Source organism: Pimephales promelas, chromosome 22 (assembly GCF_988280905.1).
Source record: "Pimephales promelas chromosome 22, fPimPro1.hap1.1, whole genome shotgun sequence".
In the NCBI taxonomy this organism is placed as follows: domain Eukaryota; kingdom Metazoa; phylum Chordata; class Actinopteri; order Cypriniformes; family Leuciscidae; genus Pimephales; species Pimephales promelas.
Genome location: NC_142790.1, coordinates 1,267,109 through 1,291,691, shown reverse-complemented (window position 1 = coordinate 1,291,691; position 24,583 = coordinate 1,267,109). Strand labels below are relative to the sequence as shown.

The window sequence follows — 24,583 nt, the reverse complement described above, 5'->3', positions numbered from 1 at the left end:
ACACGGTTAACGTCGATGTAATGCGTTGTTTTAGCGTAGCCTACCTTTTGCTCAAACGAGGAGCTGGGGACACCGGAAAAATAGACATTTTACTCATTAGGCTGCTTCATTACAGTTTTTCTCGATTGTTTACACACATTTTCTGAAAGAATGCCTCATATTCTCAGAACTCTACACACAAATCTAAAAACACTCACACAATTGGCAAAACCCCTCAATTCTCCTGCAAAATGAAACTTTACATTCAAAACAATGTTATTTCTTCTCAAAATGGTATTTTGTTTTCAAATGACACACACAAACCATCTTATGAATAGACATTTAAAAGAACCAGTTGAACACTGATGTGCTCAATGTAAAACACTTCTTCTCCATTCATCATAATGACTTAGGCCTTTTTTGTTCAGTGTTACACTTACTACAGAAATTACATACATAAGTGTGTTGTAAAATACAAAATTAAGCCTATTTGGGTGTATTTTGGGCATATTCGATTAGTGAATAGCTCATTTGCATAATAAAATTCATTTTCAAAGAAACTTGTAATACAAAATTTGTTACTTTTCATGGATACTTTCATTGTATAAAGTTTTATTTTGATAGGAGTAAAGGAAAAAAATAGCCCCATTGGGGTGTATTGTTGTCTGGCCTTACTGGCACACATCTCGGATTGATGCGAATTAAACATATTTCCTCAACTAGGATTTCTTAGGACTTTTAGTATGTCGTTCTGGACACCTCATAGAAATGATCTATGCTGAAAAAAATTCTTCAGTCAGGAAACTGCAGGGAGACCCTAAAGATCCTCTTGACCGCAGTTTTATAAATGATTCTCATTACAAATTTAAGAAGATGGTTAGTGCGCATTTTGCATTTTTAAATTCACAATCTTTACTTGCATTTTCTGCTCAGCAAGTGTTAATTTCAGACCCTTGCTGAAATACCACAGGTGTGTCGTACACCGCCACTAGAACAATATGACCAGAACAGCTTTGAGATCTTATTCAGACCTTAATTCATATTCTATACGCTCTTATTCTTTTCTCCCTTGTCGTGATGTACTGAATATCCAAGTGAAAATGGCTTTTGGAACAAGAATGTTGGGCAGGAACTGATTGGATGGTTATGGTTTGCTATTGGCTGATCTCATGTGAGTGACAGGTTATAGCCCCGCCCACATCATCAGAGAAGAGATGCTGAAGAGGAACTGATTCTTATTCAAGATTACCAGGAACATGAATTGAAAATAATGATTTGCACGGAAAAATCACTTATGATAAATACTGCAATATTTGTCAAAAATTCATGGTGTTCATGGTGACTTTAAAATAACACCTTTATTTACGATTCGTCTAAAAATAGAAAACTCTTAAAATATTCCCTAGTAAAATCCCTCCTCCTACAGGAGCTCTGCTGGGAGTCCACTGGTCACCCAGTGTGAATACACAGCCAGAGACGCACACGGGGAAGGGTTAGCAACCGCATCTGTATTAGCATTAGCATTATCAGCCACTGGGGAAGAAACAGACATGAGATAGTAGCCTGGAGAAGAGGAGGCCGTTCTCTCCTCCTGAACGGCCTCGTGGGGGATCTCAGGGGCAGATTCACACGAGCGAGGAGCTGATGTGATCTCCATCGCCGTGCTGAGCTCTGGCTCCGGTACGGGTTCGGCTCGGGTCGTCAGGGGGGACACTTTCTTGCGTATGGCCCTCATTGTGATGGGGATGGACATGCATCTGGGAAAAAAAAGAAAGAAAAAAAAAGAGGGTGAATGAGGATTCAAAACACAAGCTGTCGTTAGGGACAAGGCTCGCTTGGAAACATGGTTTGTTTTAAACGTCATGACTACGACACCCTTCCACGTAGGTGAAAGCAATCAAACTAGCCCAAATATTTAGTAAACATGACAGGACTCTGGAGGATGTGAAGAATGTTTCGAATAAGAGCCAAGTCTCATTTTGCTGAAAATAAATAGTTCCCCCTCAAAAAATAATTCTGTCATCAAACCAATGAGACTTTGTTCATCTTCAAAACACAAATAAAGAGATTATTAATCAATCTTGAGATTTCGGTCACAAACTCTTGAGCTTTATTACCTGGTGTCGTGTTAGCGGCCCTAATGATCGTTGCGACAGAAGTGAATCAATCAAAAACTACCTTTAGCTGGACATTATCTTTATTCTAGAGCTGCTGTAAAGCCAAAACAATCTGTTACTGTAATCTCATAGTATCACTGTAAATCTATATGTGAAACTCGAAAAATTACAGTATTGTGCAAAAGTTCATTTCAGTAATTCAACTTAAAAGGAGAAACTAATATATTAGACTCATTACATGCAAAGTGAGATATTTCAAGCCTTTAGTGTGTATAATTATTTTGTATATAAAAACACACACATGCATGTATTTATTTAAGAAATGTATATACTTTAAATATTTATACAAAATTAATAATATAAATATTTGATATATTAATAACACATTTTTTCTTAAATATATACATGCATATGTGTGTATTTATATATACAACATAATTATACACACTACACACACATATATTATGTAAAGAAAAACTTTTATTTTGTATGCGATTAATCGTTTCACGGCCCTAAAGAATTGAGTACATGCAAAGTGAGATATTTCAAGCCTTTATTTGTTATAATGTTGATGATCATGGCTTACAGATATGAAAACCTCAATATTGTGAAAAGGTTTTCATATATCTGTAAGACATAATCATCACAATTATAACAAATAAAGGCTTGAAATATCTCACTTCACATGTAAAGAGTCTATATAAAATATTAGTTTAACCTTTTAAGTTGAATTACTGAAATAAATGAACTTTTGCACTATATTCTCATTTTTCGAGTTTCACCTGTATATTGTTAAAACTAAAAGAGGCATATAAATAAAGGTGACTTGATCATTTCTGGTGCGCTTTATTTATGTGGATTTATCAGTGATTATATGTGCAAACAATTATACAATAAATCTGTTCCTCATAAAACACAATGATCGGGTGTTATCAGAAATGGGTTTTAAACCATTCCACTCATATGCATTTATTCATTTAGCTGACGCATTTTATCCAAAGTCATGTGTTTCGTTATGGACCTTTTGAAACATCAATGTTTTGGTGGAATGGACTTTCAATGGAGGGACAGAAATTAAAAATATCTTATTTTGCATTTCAAAGATGAACAAAAGTCTTATGAGTTTGGAACAAAGGTAACCAAGATGGAAATTTTCATTTTTGGGTGAACTATCCCTTTAAGTATTGTAGGCCTGTGAAACCATTAATCGCATCCAAAATAAAAGTTTGTGTTTATATATGAGTGTGTAGTGTGTATAATTATTTTGTATATATAAAAACACACACATGCATGTATATATTTAAGAAATGTATATACTTTATATACATTCATACAAAATTAATAATATAAATATTTGATATATTAATAACACATTTTTTCTTAAATATATACATGCATATGTGTGTATTTATATATACAAAATAATTATACACACTACACACACATATATTATGTAAACAAAAACTTTTATTTTGTATGCGATTAATCGTTTCACGGCCCTAAAGAATTGAGTACGGTCGGTTAATAAAAGTACAAAACAAAGTTTTTCACATTTGTCATATTAACAATTTCTAAATGCAACATCACTGTAATTAGTGAGCATGTGGAGTGTGTTGATGTAAACAGCGACATGTTGTACGTACCGCATAAGGACTCGAGATATGTAGTCATCCAATTTATGATCCACAAAATCGGGCATCATAAGTCTGCAGCTCATCTGATGAGCGTCCGTCACCGTCACCTGAACTAGTGCGGTAAACATGACATGTTCAACACTACACACATGCTGACTGCTCCCTGTGGTGAAAGACAAGCTTTTAAATGTTGTTTGTGTGTCTATGTGGTGTTTTTAATATGAATTTACACATGGTTTGTCTTAAAGCGTAAGTGGACAGCATTGCTGAGTATTTCCTCCTTAAAACTGCAGTGAACCAAAGACAGTCTCAAAAACACACTTTGAAATCGCTGGTGTTTCTGACGTTCCGGGGCTCATTTGCATATTCATAGAACCGCACATACTAAATGAGGCAAAGGTGTCGAGCTACATTCAAGCTGTTTTAAGGCATGCATGAAGACATTTTTTGGTGATCAAAGCGATAAATTATTGACTACACTTTAAAATAGAAGCAAAACTGTTCAATATCAATGCAATGAATTCCCTTAATGTTAGTCTAAACTGTATTGTGAATCCACCCAGTGTGTGTAAGGGTGCTTACGGACAGCCAGGTGGTTGCTTTCGTCAAGGCTGAACGTAACAGAAAGGCAGTGGTCTGATTCTGGAAGGACCTCACATCTCAAGTCATACTGTAAGCCAGCATCTATGAAAAACGGTTACAAAATGAGTCTGAGATGGCTAGGAGAACATGTTGCATGTCTAAAGCATGAATACATTGCATTAATAATAACCTAAGTGATGGGTGTGGTCACTGAAACAGCTTTCCAGTAGCACATTGATGGCCGACTGATGGCGTAGGACGTCTAGTAAGGCCGGGACGTGGCCGGGGTGATGGAAGGGGACTGTGTGAATTAAGGCTCCTTTCCATGATTCGCGGCCCCATTCGGCCCCGGGGAACACATAACTGTGGTACTCAGACGCAGGCAATGGCTGAAAAATGTGAAAAGACGACAACCAAGGAAAATAAAGCAGCGAATCAATGAAGCTATCCCAAAATAAACACTCATCTAGCAGCAAAGAATGACAAGTACAAGTCAATGCAAATAACACTTTGCAACAGTAGCCAGTAATGGACAAAACAACAGTTCTGAATATGCAATACAGAGAGTTATAATGGCTAACAGTCGTTTATGTAAAGTGTACCACAACAAACTGAATCCCATCTGTCCAGGAGATCTGGGAGTTGTGCTTGATGAGAAGTTGAGGTAGAGGCTCCATCTGCAGGTCTTTCTCAGACATAACCCCATCTGGAGAACGTTAGGAGACTGGTTACTCGGCAAAGCTACGTGATGTGGTTCAAAAGCAACAGAACAGATCTCAGTCAGGGAATAATGCACCTGTGATTGTGCCCATTTTCTCTATGAAGGAACTAAGCATGGGTAACGGTGGCTGTAGTTTGAGAAGAAAGGTGGCAGGGAGTAATTCTGAGCACGAGTCGGTGAGCGGCTGAAACACGGGAAACCTAAACCATAGACACATAAAGACTGATGCATTTCAGCAGATATCAAGAAAAATCAAACTTGTACCATTCATTCGTCTCTCTATAGAGCTAAACTCAGGGTTCCTACACCTTTCAGGACCTTTCAAGGACTTTCCAGGTCCAATACCCTCAAAATCAAGGTTACGTCATGTTTCCTTGTAACAGATATCATGTTTCAAACACAACTACTGTATGCAAACAAAGTTTATGTTTGGCCATATGACAGATCTGATATTCTATTTGTCGTATTTCTGTTTTGCATAAAACTGAAGAATATTCGGTACACCCTTTACTGTATTCTAAAATTATTTTATATTAACTTTAGCATTAAAAGTAGTTGTTTCGTGCGCATCGTACAACACTAAGTACCTCATGCAGGAAACACTTTTCGTAACGCGTAAATGCGCGTAACTAACGTTACTGGAGGGATATGGAATTTGTCATTCTTGCACAAAATAAATTGTGCAAATGTATGCATTTATTTTCCAAAACTTTCCTGGGCATTGAATTTTTTTATTTTTTCATATTCACAAACTTTCATTGATTTCAAGGACCCGTGGGACGTCTGTAAACTGGAGTTAAAGGGAACTGGGAAAGGCCTGTTTACACCAAGGGGCAACCTCCCCGTCTCTCTCTTGAAGCCAACATGGAAGTGAATTAAACTGCAATTCATCGAGTGGCCACTTGAGGCTGGCTGCAAAAGCAAGTCAAATCTGTATCTCTCCCAAGTTAAAGGATTAGTTCACTTTTGAAAAAACTTTTGCTGATAATTTACTCACCCCCATGTCATTCAAGATGTCCATATCTTTCTTTCTTCAGTCGAAAAGAAATTAAGGTTTTTGATGAAAACATTCCAGGATTTTCTCCATATAATGGACTTCAATGGGAACCAGACGGTCCAAGGTCAGATGCCGCTTCAAAAGCGCGTTTGTAACGTCACGTAATACGTAATTACGTTCAAAAGTTCACGGGCGACGTAGCCGGAAGTACAGAGTAAGTGTTTACAAGTTGAACGCATAGGTTGAACGTCCAAACTAACTCAAACGCCGTTTACAAAAAAAGGAATTAAAATGTTAAACAACGATGTCAGACGATTTTGATTCTGTACTTCCGGCTACGTCCGGCTGTGCCATTTACCACCAAAAATAACCAAGCAAAGTGATTTACTAAGGTTTGCGCTAGTCAATTTACTTGTATTTCCGCTATTTACCACTAAAATAACCAAGCAAAGTGATTTACTAAGTTTTGCGCTAGTCAATTTACTTGTATTTCCGCTATTTACCACCAAAAATAACCAAGCAAAGTGATTTACTAAGGTTTGTGCTAGTCAATTTACTTGTATTTGTGCCATCTACCACCAAAAATAAGCAGATGCTTATTTGCGCTGCTCTTGGTAGCTTGCGTTGGCCATTATGGAAATGATCCGTTGCATCTCTTTTCTTTAATTTGTGTGTCATCAGTAGATCACGCACAGAACTTTCCACTACCATCTGAGCTTTTTTGATTTTGCGCTTTCATGCTAATTTGTGGTTTAATAAATCTGGCATAAATTCCCAAAAATGCATCTAGTGTTGAAGCCATTTATGTCACTTTTACTGAGTATCTTCTCAGCAAGCTGACGCGCAAACTGCAGCAAATGAAACGTCTCAGACGCTCAACACACAATCCTCTTCATTAACAGACTCAGAAGAGTACCTGAACACCATACTTGGGTAAAAGTACAGATACCTTACAGCAAACATTTCTCCTTTACAAGTTACATGCCACCAATTCCAATACGACTTGAGTAAAAGTCTTAGACCCCGTTTACACCTGGTATTAAAATGCGATCTGTATCCAGATAAGTTATCCGGATAATAAAAAACGCATGTTAATGCAAGGTGTAAACGCGTTGTGATCGGATCGTGATCGGATCTGCCTGACCACATCTGGAGGTAGTCTGGCTCGCATTGTGTCCGGATCTTTACTAGGTGTAAACGCAATCTGGTTGTTGAAACCACATATGTATATGTTACTCCTCCCAAAAATGCTAAAAAATAAACGAGTGAGAGCTTGTTATATAGGCTATATGTCATGTTATAGCCTAGTCAGATGCGACACGCGACACGCATCACCGCAGATGAGCAGCTGAGCGTCTATTCAACGTGCAAACATCGCAAATAAAAGTGAAAGTAAGTCACAGACGCAGTTAAAGTATCTTCAAGTAAAGAAACGAAATTATCTTACCAGGCCTGTTGCCACTCTCTCTTATTGATGTCTCTGATTTGGAAATTAGCTGATGATCAATAAAATGCCGCTCAGATCTGTTGCTTTTGGTGGCGTGCAATCCAATAAATCTGCATATAACGCAGGAGGTGAAGATCGGATTTATATCCGTTTTGCAAAAACACATTTATGTGGCCAGGTGTAAATGGAATCAGTACCTTTTATCCGGATAACTTATCTGGATACAGATCGCATTTTAATACCAGGTGTAAACGGGGTCTTAGACTATCTGATTTCAGCAGTAATTTAATAAGTATTTTACTCGTACTGAACGTAGGCTCTAAGATGCACCAGTGCACAACTCCTAAGAGACTTGCCAGTGAAAATAAGTAAATTGAATTGTAACATGAGATATGTTTATTTTCTAAAATCAAAATAAAACTAAACAAAAATAAAGCCTCTTAAACGTCTACAAACTCAATTCTCAGTTAAGCTCAAGTGCACAAAAGGCCATAACTAAACCAATATCCTTCAAAAAGGTCCTATCGATAAAGTGGATGAATAAAACAATGTTAAGTAAAACTAAATACGGTAGTCAAAGTCTACTTGCACAGGATGTGCTGTTTCGGCCTCATCATGCCCTCATCTCCTAAATCAAACACCTGCGATTTGACCTTGAAATTAGCTGATGATAAATAAAAGCATATATGCAGCTTTTCGTCTCATTTCTGATTAGTGAGAAACACTCCTAACTCACCCGAGAGGGTCGACCTGCGGTGGAGAAGAGATCAGCGACTCGATCTGCAGTCTGTGTGAGGAGTCACTGTTTCCCACCATTACCAGAGCAATGCGGCCACCACTCACATCACCTAGATTCAACAACACCACACGAGCACAAGGCTTACACACTGGGATCGCAAGAGTCGCATGGAAATCATTTCATACTTGACTAAACATTACATTAATACTGATGCTACTTTTAGTTAGGGATGCACGATATATATCTGCTATCATATCGGTATCGGCCGATATATATATATATATACATACATTTCATTTTTCATGTTATCGTTATCGGCTATCGTTATCGGCCCAATAAGAAAATTTGTCTGATATATTAAAGTCGATAAATAATGCATTATTTCCTTAGGCTGAGACGGTTCAGATGCGCACTGTTAACTATTAAGGGTTTGAATTGCTTAAAATAACTTCAAAAAAGACAATACAGTAAAGTCTGTCATATAAGCTACATAAAATTATAATGAGAGCATTATTATAATTGTGTGCTTGGGACATGGCTTTTAATAAGGAGACTTGTTTTGTCATCAGGATCTCAAAAATTATATAAAAATATGGATTTAGATATATCGGTTATCGGGTTTCAAATAGAAATAATTATCGGTATCGGCCAAATTATCGGTGCATCCCTAATAATAATAATAGTAATGATGAATAATATTAAAATATAAGCTACTTAATGGTTAATTAATAGTTTTAAACACTGTATTAAAATTATCGGTATCGGCCAAATTATCGGTGCATCCCTAATAATAATAATAATGATTAATAATATTAAAATATAAGCTACTTAATGGTTAATTAATAGTATTAAAATTATCGGTATCGGCCAAATTATCGGTGCATCCCTAATAATATTAGTAATGATGAATAATATTAAAATATAAGCTACTTAATGGTTAATTAATAGTATTACAATTATCGGTATCGGCTAAATTATCGGTACATCCCTAATAATAATAATAATAATAATGATGAATAATATTAAAATATAAGCTACTTAGTGGTTAATTAATAGTATTAAACACTGTATTAGAAGTTCCATGTTTTAATACCTGTGTCCGATAACCCCGTGAGAACATCTAATGGACGTATGTAGTACTCGACTGTCATTGGAGTTCCTGTGAGGAAGTTGGAGTGAAAAAACGCTTTAATATTTATATTAAAACGCACTGATCCGATACAGTTTCTCCCTCGCGTACCGTCTCTGCCCGGCTGGACGTTCCCAATCCTGCCGTTCATAATGAGGTCAACGTGAAGGTCACTTTCTCTCAAAGATCTACAAGTATAAGAGGCATTGTTCATCACTTTTTACCATAATACACTCATCTAGAAACGTGTGTTAGTGCTAGTTTCCCTCACCTTGGTAAATGGGATATTTTGAAGAGATCAGTTTCCAGGTGTCGAAGAGCGGAGTAGATTTTAGCCTTGACGTCACTGCCAGAACACACTCATAATTAGAGAAATATACTAATAATATAAATTCTCACCTAATCAGACACCAGAAGGAAATACCAGTCTCCTTGGATGTTGTAAAAGGAGACGAGATCATCCAACTTTAGAGAGAAATCTTGAAATTTCTTCATCCTGAGGGAATACGAGAACTTTTTACTTTCACTCTAAAAAGGATAGATTTATTTTATGTTTCACATAAAGAACATTTCTATTTACCTTAACAACTGAAGGAGGGATGGACTGGACTAAAAACAAACAAACATAAAAAAACACATGAATGCAGTTCACACAATCTTTCCCATGATTTCGTTTTCACTCCAATGTTTTGCCGATTTGCTTCTGTATAGAATATAAACTTTTATTGTTCGTTTTTACATCCTTGAATGGTTCGCCACCAACATATCTTGATTCCTTAGTGGACTGACGTACACCTGACAGATCCCTGAGGTCTTCCGATCAGTCACTTCTGAATCCAAGATCAGAGCTAGATTAAAACTTAGGGTGACTAAAAACTCATCTTTTAACTCCTCTGGGCATCGAATCATATTTGTCTCTGTACAGCACATTGGCCAAACTGTAGTTGTGCTGTATAAATACACTTAAAAAAAAAAATCTGTTAAATTTACGGTAAAGAAAAATGGCAGCTGTGGTTGCCAGAAATCTACCGTATAAAATATGGAAGCAACATTTTAGGTTTTACAGACTTAACTCACATTTACAGTAAAACATCAATATCTGATATAATGTTAATTTAACGACCTTTTGAAGTATTGATATCTGTTTTGTACCATTGCACTGACAACCACCAATCACAGCGGAGATTTGAGTCACATGATGATGCATCAAAGTTCATCACACAGCTAATAGTAACAGAAGCTGCACAGTGTCATTCACACACACACTAAACACCATCATGGGAACACATGACATGCAATAAAAAAAAGCAATAAACAATAATTTAACATTAAATTTAACAAAACCTGACCAGGGGTTTAGTTACCCTTTAACTGTTTTTCACTGTAGCATTTCTACGTTCTTTTACCGTTAAAAATCACGATTATTTTTCCGTTAAAAATTACGATTATTTTACCGTTAAAAATCACAATTATTTTGTTACAGTGTAAAATAAACCAAAAAAAATAAAAAAATCTGAGCCCTTTGTCTCACCACCGGAGCTTCGCCGCGATGGGCCGCCCGCACATCTTCCACCCGTCCTCCCGGGAGCAGGACCACCTCGATGTAAAACAGGTCTGCGGTCAGATAGCACACCGTCTCTGTGGGGCTCAGATGTGACCCCAATCTGCAGACACAGAGTTAGTAAGCACAACGGCAATGAAAGTGATAGTGATCCAAGACAATATTGACAGTTTTACATGGGAAGGCATGCAAACAGAGACGATTTTGCTGATAGTCTGAAAAACAACTTCATTTGAACAACACGGGTGTATGTTCTACGTCTATATATAGTGAAAATGTCTGTATTCAAACAGGTTTCCTAAATCCCTCCTTCTGCCATTGGTTGTACATATGGGTGGGCGATCTGATGATTTTACACCGTGATTGATCTTGAAGACGTCCACGGTCTACTTGTCAAGCGAATCGTAGAGATTGTGATCTTTTATATCCTCGTAATAGTGTTAAAGTCCTCCGTAGTCAATTTTATCCCTTAAAACTCATATTTGATCATGTGATGACATATTTAATGTTTTTTCCTTGGAAAAAAAATCGTCATGCCTTAAAATAGCTTTAATGTAACTCGACACCCTTGCCTCATTTAGAATGCGCGGTTCTATGAATATGCAAATGATCACACGTTGATCTGATTGGTTACAAGGTGGTTTGTGACGTCAGAAACACCAGCGATTTCAAAGCGTGTTTTTGAGACTGTCTTTGGTTCACTGCAGTTTTAAGGAGGAAATACTCAGCAATGCTGTCCACTTATCAACTTACACATGGTGTGTGTTAAAGCGTATCAAAAACACCACATAAACAACATTAAAAACTTGTCTTTCACCAAAGGGGACTTTAAAACAGCGATGACTGCCAATAGATGGCTGTGATGTTACTCTATCATGCGAGTTTCATGCATGACAACGCATCTGAAAAACAATTTCAAAATGTCCGTCTTGGCGAATATTTTCATATAGTCAGTTTTATGTCTCAACAGTTCCACAAGTCTGATGAGTGTCATTAGATCTACACACTCGGTCTTAAAGCAACACTAAGTAAGATTTTTTACCTTAAAATAATGTTTCCAAAATGGTTTCAATGCTTCATTAATTCGTAACAGGGTGAAAGGCACTTCTGGATTTGCTTTGGAAATATGTAAGATTGCCAGATCAGGTCGAGTTTCTGTAGTTCAAATGAGACATGAGAAAACTACAGATTGACTTGCTTTACGTCAAGGGTTACAACAGTCCTTATTTTGTTTTTCTTCGTTTCTGATGTCGCAATACATCATGCTTTCATGAAATCCTGCAACATACTCTAGCTTGTCTGTGGACATGTTCATTCCAAAGCCAGGGCTGATAAACAAGCGAGTGTGTGACAGTAGGTAAATTATTAACGACAGCGGTAATGGACAATTCCACTTCCAACCTGTAGGGCGACCGTAGAGGAAAACTTACTTGGTGTAGCTTTAAAAGCCGAATGCAAATAACTGATGCCGTCTAACGTTATTCACTAACTGAATAACTTTCGATGTATGAAATTCACACACTGAAGACTATGGAGTGTTTTCAAGTTTAACTCAGGGTTTAATTTTATTTTGACAACTGATTGTTTCTAGCAATACTGTTTTAAATATGTGCAATATAGATAAATCGATAGGGTTGTTCCAGTCATAGTGCATATCAAAAATTGGGAATATTGGGTAATTGTTTGTTATAAGATTGTGATATTAGTCAAGTCAAGTCAATTATAATTGTATAATATTACAATTGGGAAAGATCGCCCACCCCTAGTAGTTCACCAATAATACTGCCTCAAATGTGCAGCTTAAGAAAGCAACATTTTCCCCTGCAAATGATCTGATGTTAATGCATAAAAAATGTAATCTGTGTGAGTGTGCAATATAACCATGTAGGAAAAGTTCGAACCCTCTTTGTTTGGCAATCATCTCTAATCTGGACACCATGCCTGTCAAAGACGACGCTAGAGACGAAACACAAACCAAGAAACTATAAGAGAAATATGCATTTAATCAATAACTGAACTATATCAGTTTAATTCAAGAACATCCTCACCGTTGAGCGCCTCATTGATCTTCTCAAGACATTTTGTGATTGGCTCACAAATTCTCCCGTCTCCTTTTGTTTTATCCTACAATGAAAAACCTGCTAGTTTCACCACAGCAAAACTGAGAAATGTTGAAAAAAGCCCTGAGGAATGACCTTTTCAGACAAATATATAACCCCAAGTGTAGCATGCAGTGACTTTCCAACCAACAAATAGCATTCTGCACCGTTCAGCTGCTCAGAGAAACACAGATTCATCATCTTTCTGGAGAGGGACCTGCAGTTTGCATATTATTTTGGCGGTCCACAATAGTCTTAAGCTCCACATCTGGAATAGATTTGGAAGGTTGTACGCACAAATAATGGCAAACGTCTCAGGATGATGCCTGAGAGACCCAAGTTTGGACTCTATTTGGCTAATGCACAATAAATGACCCAACCTCAACCTCTTCTATGATATCATCCTGCTTTAAATGTATGTATACATATTAGAGAAAGTAACGTGACGTGTAGGAATTTGTGCTCTGCATTTCACCCATCCAAGTGCGCAGTGAGTATTGAACACACACACACCCGGAGCAGTGGGCAGACGTTTTTTTGGAGGCGCCTGGGGAGCGATTGGGGGTTCGGTGTCTTGCTAAAGGGATCCTCAGTTGTGGGTAATAAGAGTGAAAGACACACTGTTCATTCCCTCCCACACCTACATTACTGCTGGTACTGAGACTCGAACCCACGACCTTCGGGTTACAAGTCGCACGACTCTCTAACCAGTAAATGTGCGGAAGCTTGTTTCCATGACAGAATAAAAAATGAGAAAGGTAATTGCGACTTTTCATCTCACAATTTGTACTATTTTTCTCAGAATTGCGCGATATAAACTTGCAATTCTGACTTTTTTGGGATAAACTTGCAACTGTGAGTTATAAAGTCAGAATCACAAGATAATAACTCGCAATTGCGTGTTACCAAGTCAGAATTGTGAGATATAAACTCCCAATTCTGTCTTTTTTCTCACCTTTCTGACTTTTTTTTTCTCAGAATTGCATGATATAAACGTGCAATTTCGTTTATATAATAACGTAAAAAAAAAGTCAGATTTGAGATTCTGACTTTTTTTCTCACAACTGATTTTTTTTCTCTCAGAATTGCGAGCTTAAATCTCACAAATCTGACTTTTTTTTCGTTATATAAACGCAACTGCACATTTATATCATGCAATTCTGAGAAAAAGTCAGAAAGAAAAGTCAGCTTCCATAGAAATTACACAATAGTAAAAATTACAGAATTGTCATTTTTGGATGTAGTATTTCTCAGTTTTCTTACCATGCATCTTCGGACCAGTTGCATGGTCTCATTCCAAGATTTATCAGCATATTTGGACTTCAAGGCAGACATTAAAGTTTTGGTCTTCATACTTGCAGGAACTATGAATGAAGGCGACAGCGGTGAAGAACCACATGTTTTAGTTGGTTCTCAGAATTGTTGTATATTTTACATTAATAAAAAATACTCTTAAACTAGCCAAAGCCGTTTGTTTTCTGGTCTTGCATCTTTTTTTATTCCTTATTTATTAACATTTTATGTGTATATTAGCTACTATTTACAACAAAGCCGATGCGCCCATAATCATTAAGCTCGTTTAGGGGGGTTGGACACTTGCCAAATGAAGACCAGCTTAGACTGTAAACTTAATAATTTAAGCGCAGCTTAAACGAACTATGACCAGCAATGACATTTATGCTGGTTTAATGTGTTTTTATTATTATTATTTATTTATTTTTAGATGAGATTTCACTTTACCACATTCGCTCTTTGACTCCATTTCGGCCGAGGCACTTGTTAATAACGCTTTGACTGCTGCTCAAGAGATTTATCTCAAGATTAACAACACATAACGTCGTGGAAAAGTATAAACATAAAGGTTTAAACTCCAAAAAGACTTTCAACTAGTCGCTAATTTAAGTTCCCTCGCGAGACTCTAATTAACGGCGCGCGCTACGTGAAACTAGAGGGGGGAGGGGGGTTGCGTGCCCTCGCGCATGCGCAGATAGACTCTTCCCTGCATGGAAAACTGAAGCGGATCCATGTGACCCGCCTATCGGGATCATCATCGGCTCTACACACACACACCCATGATGACTGGCTGACTTCTGCCACACCAAAGATCACCGTACCCGGCTTCTGCTCGCTGTAAACACTGACGGAAGGGAGGCTTGAGGGGTTCGGTCCGGTTCTGAGGGCATTATCCGGGATGAGGCTGCAGTAACGGCAGGGAAGAGGAATCTTCCCGAGAGTCCCTGTGTGTCTGATTACCTTTAGCTGAACCTGCAGACACAAAGGCACAGGTATTACAGCAGATATATGTAACCAGTGTCGTTATGAATATAGGATTACATCTAGGCTTGGTGCTAGTAGATAAAAGCTAATGAACCCCTGGGTCTGACTATAACGTTATGAGTGTGAGTGAGTGTGTGTGATGGCTAGCAGGACAGCTAGTGTGTGTGTGTGTGTGTTTCTGTTTCTGTATGGGTGTGTTTATGATGGTTAGCCGGACAGCTTGTGTGTCTGTCTGTCTATCTGTGTATATGGGTGAGTGTGTGTGTGTATGATGGTTATGTGTATGCCGGACAACTTGTGTGTGTTTGTGTGTGTAAGAGCAGACTGTATAAATGACCCTTACAAAAAGCACTGTGATACCATAGAGACCAACAGATGGCATACCATGTTATTAAATGATTACCATAGTATTTTTGCATGGCTGAGATGATCCCTAACATCGAGGACACAGACCACCCAATATGATCATCCTAAAACTGGGAAGGCACCTTTATGCTTTCATATATACTATTTTAAAATGTGTAATATACCAATTTAAATTATTCTTGTTTGGAACATTTTTAGTATCTTTTAAGTTACATTACATTTTCTTTCTACTCACTATAGTGCTGTTCTGTAAAAGGCATTTTATTTAAATCAAATTCTAATGTTTAGGCTACTTATTAATGTTAATAAATACACAGAGTTCAGATGCAAAAAACCTCTAAATGCCATTTGAAATTTTCTTCTTTAATGATGATTTTTATCAAACTTGTATATTTAAGTACAGTAATTTCACTTAAATAACAATTAATAGGTAATTATCATTGCCATTTAAGTGAAATTACTGAACTTAAATATACAAGCTTGATAAAAATCATTCTAGAAGAAAATTTCAAATGGCACTTAGAGGCTTTTGCATTTGAACTCTTTATATATATATATATATATATATATATATATATATATATACATATATATATATATTTAAATTCAGTATTATTGTTTTCTTATTCATCTAATCTATATTAATCTATTACTAAATAAATATATTAAAATGATTAATATATTTATTCATTAATTTTCATTTTTTACTCTACCGCGGTTTTCTCTACTATGATTTGTAGTCGTTATTATTAATGTCAGTGTGTTTTATATTTCCCTCAGTCGGTCTGATTTATTGGAGTTTCACCATTGCAATGTCTTGCTCTTTTATTTAGTTCGATTTTTTTATTTTCGAAAGTTTTATTTAGTTTAGATGGCCGCCGCTGGAGATGTGTAGATTCAGCATTCATTTTAAAAGAGGAACAGAGAACCGCGATCAAGCCATTTGTCGATCCAATGCAGTGCAGAGGCATTTTCTGTCCTGGTTCGGTTGAAACGCCCCATAATCCCAGCCTAATGGAGCCGTATCAGACTCACATTCTGACTAGCATCTGAGTGTGACGTCAGGCTAGTATTTCGGGGGAATACTTGGGAAAATAGTGTCCCCGCTTGACCATTTTACTTTTATTTGAAGGATATCTGTGGTGTGATGCATTACAAGCCGTTATAATAATATGCAAATGATATTCAAGTGCTTAAGACAGGCCTGTTTCTTGCATTAAGTGAGTTGTTATGGCGAGTAGATATTATTTATTTTTGTTGTCCTCCAGGTGCACACGGGCCGGTACATGGTCTTCTCTCGAACACACTCCCACCCTGACCCCTCACTTCAGTGACCTTCAGCTCCTCCCTGACCCGACCCATAAACCCCACGACTGTCCTCAGCGCGAGCCGAACAGTAGCCGATAGCATGGCCACAGCCAAGCCCAAAGGCCAGAACTCACTGGCGCTGCACAAGGTGATCATGGTCGGCAGCGGCGGTGTGGGAAAGTCGGCCTTAACTTTGCAGTTCATGTACGATGAGGTGAGGATGCTTTCCACATATTACAAAAATACTTCCTTCCTTCCGCAGACATCATGGAAGTTATCATGGATGCACGATATATCAGCCACCATATCGGGACCGGACGATATGTGTTCTTCAATGTTATCGTTATCGGCCTGATATGAAAATTTGGCCGATATGTTAAAGCCGATAAATTGCTGAGAAACTTCAGATGCGCAGTGTTCACCATGATGGTTTTTAATTGCTTGAAACATGATTGGAATCACTTCAGAATACAGTTCAGTGCAACATGCATACAGGTGAAACTGGAAAAATTACAATATGGTGCAAAAGTTCATTTATTACAGCAATTCAACTTAAAAGGTGAAACTAATATATTATATAGACTCATTACATGCAAAGTGAGATATTTCAAGTCTTTATTTGTATAATGTTGATGATTATGGCTCATCATTATTCTTATTTTTTTTTTATTGCAAGTTAACAAAACATTATAATTTATACAAAAATAAGAGATCAGTGAATTATGTATACATACAAAAGAGAGAAAGACATACATGGAGTACATACAATAGTAGTGGTAACAGTGGCAACCAACAGCATTCATGATAATAATAGGTGTAGTAAGAGTGGTAGTCTCTGTGATAATTATAATAATACATATTACAATTATTAATACACATAGATTATAAGTAATTATAATAATACATGAAGAGTTCAGATGCAAAAGCCTCTAAGTGCCATTTGAAATTTTCTTCTTTAATGACGATTTTTATCAAACTTGTATATTTAAGTTCAGTGATTTCACTTAAATGGCAATGATAATTACCTATTAATTGTTATTTAAGTGAAATTACCGAACTTAAATATACAAGTTTGATAAAAATCGTCATTAAAGAAGAAAATTTCAAGTGGCATTTAGAGGCTTTTGCATCTGAACTCTTCACATATAGATCAGTAAATACAATTATTGTGAATATACACTATTCTCTAGGCTCATCATTATTAACACTTCATTATTAAAACGGCTATGTTAAGGTTTCTTGTTTTCTCACGTTGACAGTTTCTAAAATTATTACATACGGTATATGGATGTTACATAAATTAAATAGGCCAGTTTTCAATTCAAAATGGTTCATTAGTTTGCCTGATTATTTTTGTAACATTTCTATCTTAAAACAGCTGTCAATTATCAAATGTTTAGTTTAGCCACTTGCATCTTATCTCTCACTTTATGACCATTGACAAATGATCTTGATGCTGTGTTATATCCTTGCAGCACTAAAGTCGTGTTAATACTATATCAGGCAATTATTTCACAACCTTTATTTTATACACCATTATTATTCAGACCTCTGTGACCTCATATCTGGCTACGGCCATGGCTGTACTAGTACGTTTGTGATCAGACTGACTACAGGTGAGTAATCCAAAACAATGTATACAAAAAATGTTTACTGTAAATACAAGTAGGGAGGTATTAGGCACACTTTCAGTCTGGGCAATAGCAACCTTCTACAACCATTTGAACATTGATGAATTACAGTTTTTCTCGGAAAATAATTGTGTACTGGAAATAGCCTTCGTGATGGGAGTTATTGTCAAAATTTTTGCCGACAAGCTTTGGAATTTTAAAACGTCTGTTTTTAAATGTTCCAAGTAAATTTAAATACACATTATAGGCTACGTTTAATGCAGCTGACGTCCCCTTATTAGGCATCACGAGCTGTGGACGCACGTAAAGCATTCGCATGTGTATACTCTACCTTTACATTTAAGTATCTTGACTTAACCCCTACGCACCTCCGTCTCCTCCTCAGTTCGTGGAAGACTACGAGCCCACGAAGGCGGACAGCTACAGGAAGAAGGTGGTTCTGGATGGGGAGGAAGTGCAGATAGATATTCTGGACACAGCCGGGCAGGAGGACTACGCTGCGATCCGGGACAACTACTTCAGGAGCGGAGAGGGCTTCCTCTGCGTCTTCTCCATCACTGAACTGGAGTCGTTTGCTGCGACTGCTGACTTCAGGTGATGCACAGTGGCACAGGTGGCACAGTAACTCGTTAGGGCACCGTACAACACTTTACAATAAGCTCTCATTTATTAACCATTTATTAATTTGTTCACACTGCATTAACTAATATTACCAGTAGGCATGTGCCAGTATCAAATTTTCATGCTGCGGTTAATTGATTGAGCTTTTATCACGGTATATATACGATATTTTAATGAAATTATATTTTAATGCTCAAGAAAAACAGATGCATTGTGGGTCTCTAGAAAAACCCCCAACTTACATCACCATGTGTAATTGTGATTTTCAAAACATATGGTAACTAAACCAAATTGTTTAAAGTTTAGTGACAACATGGTACAATGACTGGTAGGTTACTGTTTGTATTATTCAATTAAATTCTTGGATTTGATTTCAGTCTTAATTCAATATTTTACCAGATAAGGAAAACTTTTTACTCTACGTATATTGAGATTAACACTAATTAAGATTAATAAATGCTGTAGAAGTATTCATTATTAGCCAATTTTAACTAATGTTAACAAATGAAACCTTATTGTAAAGTGTTATCGGTTTAAGATTTGTTTACATTAGTAAACTAGACACCAACTAACACACTTCTAAAGCATGCATTAATCTTAAGGTAGAGTTCATTTCAACGAATACATTATTAAAATATCTGTTAATATTATTTATTAGACCTGAGTTTACAAAACAGTATTTTTATTAACTAACATTGACAAAGATTAATGCGTACTGCAACAAATGCATTGCTCATTGTTAGTTAATGTACTGTAACTTAATGCATTAACCAATAGAACCTGTGTTTCCATTATATATATATATATATATATATATATATATATATATATATATATTTTTAGTAATGGTACTTTAATTAGATGTAGATGAAAATATATAGTTTTGCACATACTTAAATCACATTAGTTAAAAGGTTTCGACGTTTGTTTGTTTTTTGCAAAGGCATTCTTGTTTATGCTTTTCTGAATATTGATTTCCATTAGAGTTATGTTTGACAGAGAAACGATCCTCTCTTCTTCTCAGAGAGCAGATCCTGCGTGTAAAAGAAGACGAGAACGTGCCGTTCCTGCTGGTGGGAAATAAGTCTGACCTGGAGGACCGGAGACAGGTGAGCGCGGACGAGGCCAAAGCCCGAGCGGATCAGTGGGGTGTGTGTTACGTGGAGACGTCTGCCAAGACCCGCGCCAATGTAGACAAGGTGAGTGTGTGTGTGTAGCGATGGGCAGTTATTGGGCGAATTCTGATCAAACTACATCCTCTACGCTGCGATTATTTACAACCAATGATATCTCTGGGATTTTGTCGAAAGCGATAATTAGCTGAGTGTGTTTTTGTGCTGATATCTTGACTGGTTTATTAGGGTCCTATTAGAAATCCGTTTTTTTTTTTTTTCCACAAATTCCTTTTGATTTTTTTTTTTCACGACTTGCGTTTGGTTTTTTTCATGAATTCCATTTGATTTTTTTTTTCATGAATTCCGTTAAATCAAATGGATTTTTTTAATGGAAAAATCAAATGGATTTTTTTCACGAATTCCGTTTGTTTTTGTTTTTTCACAAATTCAGTTAGATTTTTTTTTTTCACGAATTCCGTTTGATTTTTTTTTTCACGAATTCCATTTGATTTTTTTTTTCACGAATTCCGTTTGATGTTTTTTTTTCACGAATTCCGTTTGATTTTTTTTTTCACGAATTCCGTTTGATTTTTTTTTTTTAACGAATTACGTTAGATTTTTTTTTTTCAACGAATTCCGTTTGTTTTTTTCCCTCGAATTCTGTTTAATTTTTTTTTTCACGAATTCCATTTGATTTTTTTTTTCACGAAGTCCGTTTGATTTTTTTTTTTTTTTCACGAATTCCATTTGATTTTTTTCACGAATTCCGTTTTGTTTTTTTCCCTCGAATTCTGTATGATTTTTTTTTTCACGAATTCCATTTGATTTTTTTTTTCACGAGTTCCATTTGATTTTTTTTTTCACGAATTCCATTTGATTTTTTTTTTCAACGAATTCTGTTTGTTTTTTCCCCTCAAATTCTGTTGGATTTTTTTCCACGAAATTCCATTTGATTTTTTTTCACGAATTCCGTATGATTTTTTTTATGATTTTAATGGTTATATTACATCTTAGTAATCAAAAAGCATGTCTTATTAATTGAAATCATGAAACTTATACAATATAACAATAATTTATTAACATATAAACAAAATTTACGTGTTTATGGCCCTATGAATAAAAAAAAATCTCTCAAATTCCGTTTTTTTAAATTTTTTTTACTAAATTCTTTGTTTTATGTTTTAAATTTTTGGGATTCCATTTTTAATCGTTTAAGTAAAATTGAAATTGAATAATCAAAAAGAATGTCTGAATAAATTAATTAATAAAAAAACATTTAATAATTTAAAAAAATATATATATTTTTTTTAATTAATTACTATTATTATTTTAAATGTGTATTTAATTTTTTTCTGGCAATCAAATGAATGCATAAAACGTTAATTGAATTTATCTTTCAATCATATGAAATTAAACAGTATATTTCTGTCACAATTTCTTCAAGCTAAACCAGACATTTATTTTGACTGGTTGCGGTGAAGACCTTTGAGTTTCTGTGTGTTTATGATGTATGACGATAGTTTTTCTCAAATGAATTGGTAAAATGCTCATGAAGAGACTCTGGAGATGAAGTTATTACTCGACAAAAATCCCACGTTATAATAAATGACATTTTAATGACTGGATTCTGCATTCATACAAATAATGCTATAATTGATACTGTAAATGTCTGTGTGTGTGTGTCATTAAAAAATTCTCATTTTAAAGATGGTGTGCTTCTGGATTGCAGGTTTTCTTCGACCTCATGAGGGAGATCCGTGCGAGGAAGATGGAGGACAGCAAGGAAAAGAACGGGAAGAAGAAGAGGAAAAGTCTGGCCAAACGAATCCGCGAAAGATGTTGCATTTTATAGTGTGTGTGACCCTCCACTCTCTCTCTTTTGCATATACTGTACATGTACTGTACGTTCTGTGTTTCCCTGTCGCTAACTCATCCTCCTCTGCAGTGCTTGCTGGTGTTTGTGTGTCAGATGTAGACCAGGACCGGAGTCTCTCTAGTGTCAAATCATTCATATTGTCCAAAAGCACAGGACGCAAGAGCTTTTCTTCATTTTATTCATGCGTCAGATTTGTTTCCCGAGTTCCCAGGCCAGCGTGTGTTTGAACATCAGCCTCGGGTGATCCGATCGAGACACTAAATGCAGGTGAAATGTTGTGATTCAATCACTTTCGGGTCAGTTTGAGTGTTTAAATGTTTCTCTTCTGCTCACCAAGGCTGCATTTATTCGATTACAGTTATTTTGTGAAATATTACAATTCTAAATGGTCAGTTTTCTATGTGAATATAAAGTAAAGTGTAATTTATTCCTGAATTTTCAGCATCATTACTCCTGTTATGTAGTCTTCAGTGTCACATGATCCTTCAGAAATCACTCTAATATGAGGATCAAGACACTTTTATGATTATTATCAATGTTGAAAACGGCTTCATGTCCTTGTGGAAATTGTGATTTTGATGAACAGAAAGTCCAGAAGAACAATATAAATCTCTTGCACTTGTGATCAGATTAAGGAATCTTTGCTGAGTAAAAGATTAAATTAAGTCTTGCTGACCCAAAGTGTTTGAGTGCTAGTGTCAGTCCAAGTCAATCACGAGTGTTGTAAACGTGTGTTCAGATCACCGGAGGAGATGTTAATGAGGTGTAAACAGAGCCTTAAAGACAAAACCAGTGATGAGACCTTTTATTTACATGACTGAACTCCATCTTAAAGGAGTAGTTCACTTTAAAAAAAACTTTTGCTGATAATTTACTCACCCCCATGTCATCCAAGATGTCCATGTCTTTCTTTCTTCAGTCGAAAAGAAATTAAGGTTTTTGATGAAAACATTCCAGGATTTTCTCCATATAATGGACTTCAATGGGAACCAAACGGTTCAAAGTCCAAAAGACAGTTTCTGTGCAAAATGAACAAATCTTTTCCCGAGTCAACTCGTTCATTTTGTTCGTTGAATGAATCAAATGACTCGAAAAAAGATTTGTTCATTTTGATAAACGAGTTCGAACAGGAGACTCACAGAACAGAGCAAGGCGAGCATTTGAGCTTATAAAACTTAAACTTTGTTATTTATTTATTAAATGAGCGATCGTTAGCGATTAATTCATCATCTGGAATCATTTAAAGCCCTTTGAACAGTTTGCACTGAAACTGTCTTTTGGACCTTGAACCGTTTGGACCCCATTGAAGTCCATTAAATGGAGAAAATCCTGGAATGTTTTCATCAAAAACCTTAATTTCTTTTCGACTGAAGAAAGAAAGACATGGACATCTTGGATGACATGGGGGTGAGTAAATTATCAGCAAATGTTTTTTTAAAAGTGAACTACTCCTTTAATTGAAAGTAGCTGAGCGATTTAATGGGCTTTTGGGGGGAAAAAGACATGTAAAGCTTTATGTGAAAATTATGCATTGTTAAAAATTTGTGTGTGAGAGATTAGTAACTGTTATGCATAAGAAGTGCAGCGCACTAACAAGCGATTTCTGTTGGTAACCAGATTTTTGTTTTTTTTTAATGACCTAATATTCCCAGTAACTTGTCAGAGCCAGTGGGCAATATATGAGTTGCAAACAGGAAGATTGTGTGTATTGACTTCCTGAAGCCTTGATGTCCATTGTGAATGTGACACACACACACACACACACACACAGTCTCTTTAGTGTCTGATCATTTGACAGAGAGAGGCAGCTAAGAACAGGGCAGACATGCAGCATGTTTAAAACCATTAAAGCCATTGGTGTGGCTCGAGGTCGATGACAATCTTATGCTTTTCATAAGTGATGTGGAAACCCAAAACATGTCGGTTTGAAGCTCATGCACTCCCGGTTCCTGTCCTAGCCAGAGAAATACACTGTCATCTTCATGGAAATTGTTTTTTTTTTTTTTTTTAGTTTGCTTTTCTGCTTTTTAAATGTATGTATTGTTAATGTGAAAGCTTATTTCGGCCATTTCAAAAAATAAAATTTTTCTAATTTATATGTGCTTTATTATTCACAGGGAAATTGATTTATCCTCCAAACCTCTATATGCTTTTTATTGGAAATAAACTGGTTATTTACACTGCAGATGGGGGACAGAAGCTCATCTGAAGTGTGTGACTGTTTAACGGGTGGCATAAATGCATTTACAACACAATTATAACTGTGTTGTAATACTTGGGGCTGAGGTGGATCAGAGCTGCTATAATCTAATCTGGGGGTTATGCTCATAGACTGTAAAGGTTACGCTGCATTGCATCTTTACACCGAAATTCATTTTTTAAAG

The 24,583-nt window shown here is 36.2% G+C and overlaps 2 protein-coding genes across 3 annotated transcripts; one reads left to right on the top strand and one right to left on the bottom strand.

The window, feature by feature from the left end:
- Nucleotides 1-1,318: 1,318 nt before the first annotated feature.
- Nucleotides 1,319-14,950, bottom strand: med1l (mediator complex subunit 1-like). Of its 2 annotated transcripts, XM_039690700.2 has the most exons (17): nucleotides 14,746-14,950; nucleotides 14,269-14,369; nucleotides 12,955-13,030; nucleotides 12,808-12,862; nucleotides 10,877-11,009; nucleotides 9,926-9,954; nucleotides 9,770-9,841; nucleotides 9,617-9,691; nucleotides 9,457-9,533; nucleotides 9,310-9,375; nucleotides 8,214-8,325; nucleotides 5,109-5,233; nucleotides 4,915-5,018; nucleotides 4,503-4,701; nucleotides 4,313-4,414; nucleotides 3,740-3,842; nucleotides 1,319-1,736 (listed from the first exon to the last, which is right to left on the bottom strand). In XM_039690700.2, the coding sequence occupies exons 1-17, from the start codon at nucleotides 14,765-14,767 to the stop codon at nucleotides 1,400-1,402; spliced, it is 1,788 nt and encodes a 595-aa protein (XP_039546634.2). In that variant the 5' UTR covers nucleotides 14,768-14,950; the 3' UTR covers nucleotides 1,319-1,399. The 2 variants fall into 2 exon arrangements, with proteins under 2 accessions (XP_039546634.2, XP_039546635.2); XM_039690701.2 differs by lacking the exon at nucleotides 14,269-14,369 and having other exon boundaries at nucleotides 14,746-14,865.
- A 113-nt stretch (nucleotides 14,951-15,063) lies between these two features.
- On the top strand, nucleotides 15,064-22,319 carry ralaa (RAS like proto-oncogene Aa). The gene is made up of 5 exons (XM_039690702.2): nucleotides 15,064-15,290; nucleotides 16,917-17,170; nucleotides 18,973-19,181; nucleotides 20,233-20,407; nucleotides 22,053-22,319. The coding sequence occupies exons 2-5, from the start codon at nucleotides 17,057-17,059 to the stop codon at nucleotides 22,173-22,175; spliced, it is 621 nt and encodes a 206-aa protein (XP_039546636.1). The 5' UTR covers nucleotides 15,064-15,290; nucleotides 16,917-17,056; the 3' UTR covers nucleotides 22,176-22,319.
- The last annotated feature ends 2,264 nt before the right edge of the window (nucleotides 22,320-24,583 follow it).

Coding starts and splice junctions, on each gene's coding strand:
- med1l (XM_039690700.2), bottom strand. CDS start 14,767: ATGGAGTCAAAGAGCGAATGTG. Junction 13,031..14,268: donor AACTGGTCCGAAGATGCATG/GTAAGAAAACTG, acceptor TTTTCATTGTAG/GATAAAACAAAAGGAGACGG. Junction 9,376..9,456: donor CGTCCAGCCGGGCAGAGACG/GTACGCGAGGGA, acceptor ACTTCCTCACAG/GAACTCCAATGACAGTCGAG.
- ralaa (XM_039690702.2), top strand. CDS start 17,057: ATGGCCACAGCCAAGCCCAAAGGCCAGAACTCACTGGCGCTGCACAAG. Junction 17,171..18,972: donor TGCAGTTCATGTACGATGAG/GTGAGGATGCTT, acceptor TCTCCTCCTCAG/TTCGTGGAAGACTACGAGCC. Junction 20,408..22,052: donor CCCGCGCCAATGTAGACAAG/GTGAGTGTGTGT, acceptor TCTGGATTGCAG/GTTTTCTTCGACCTCATGAG.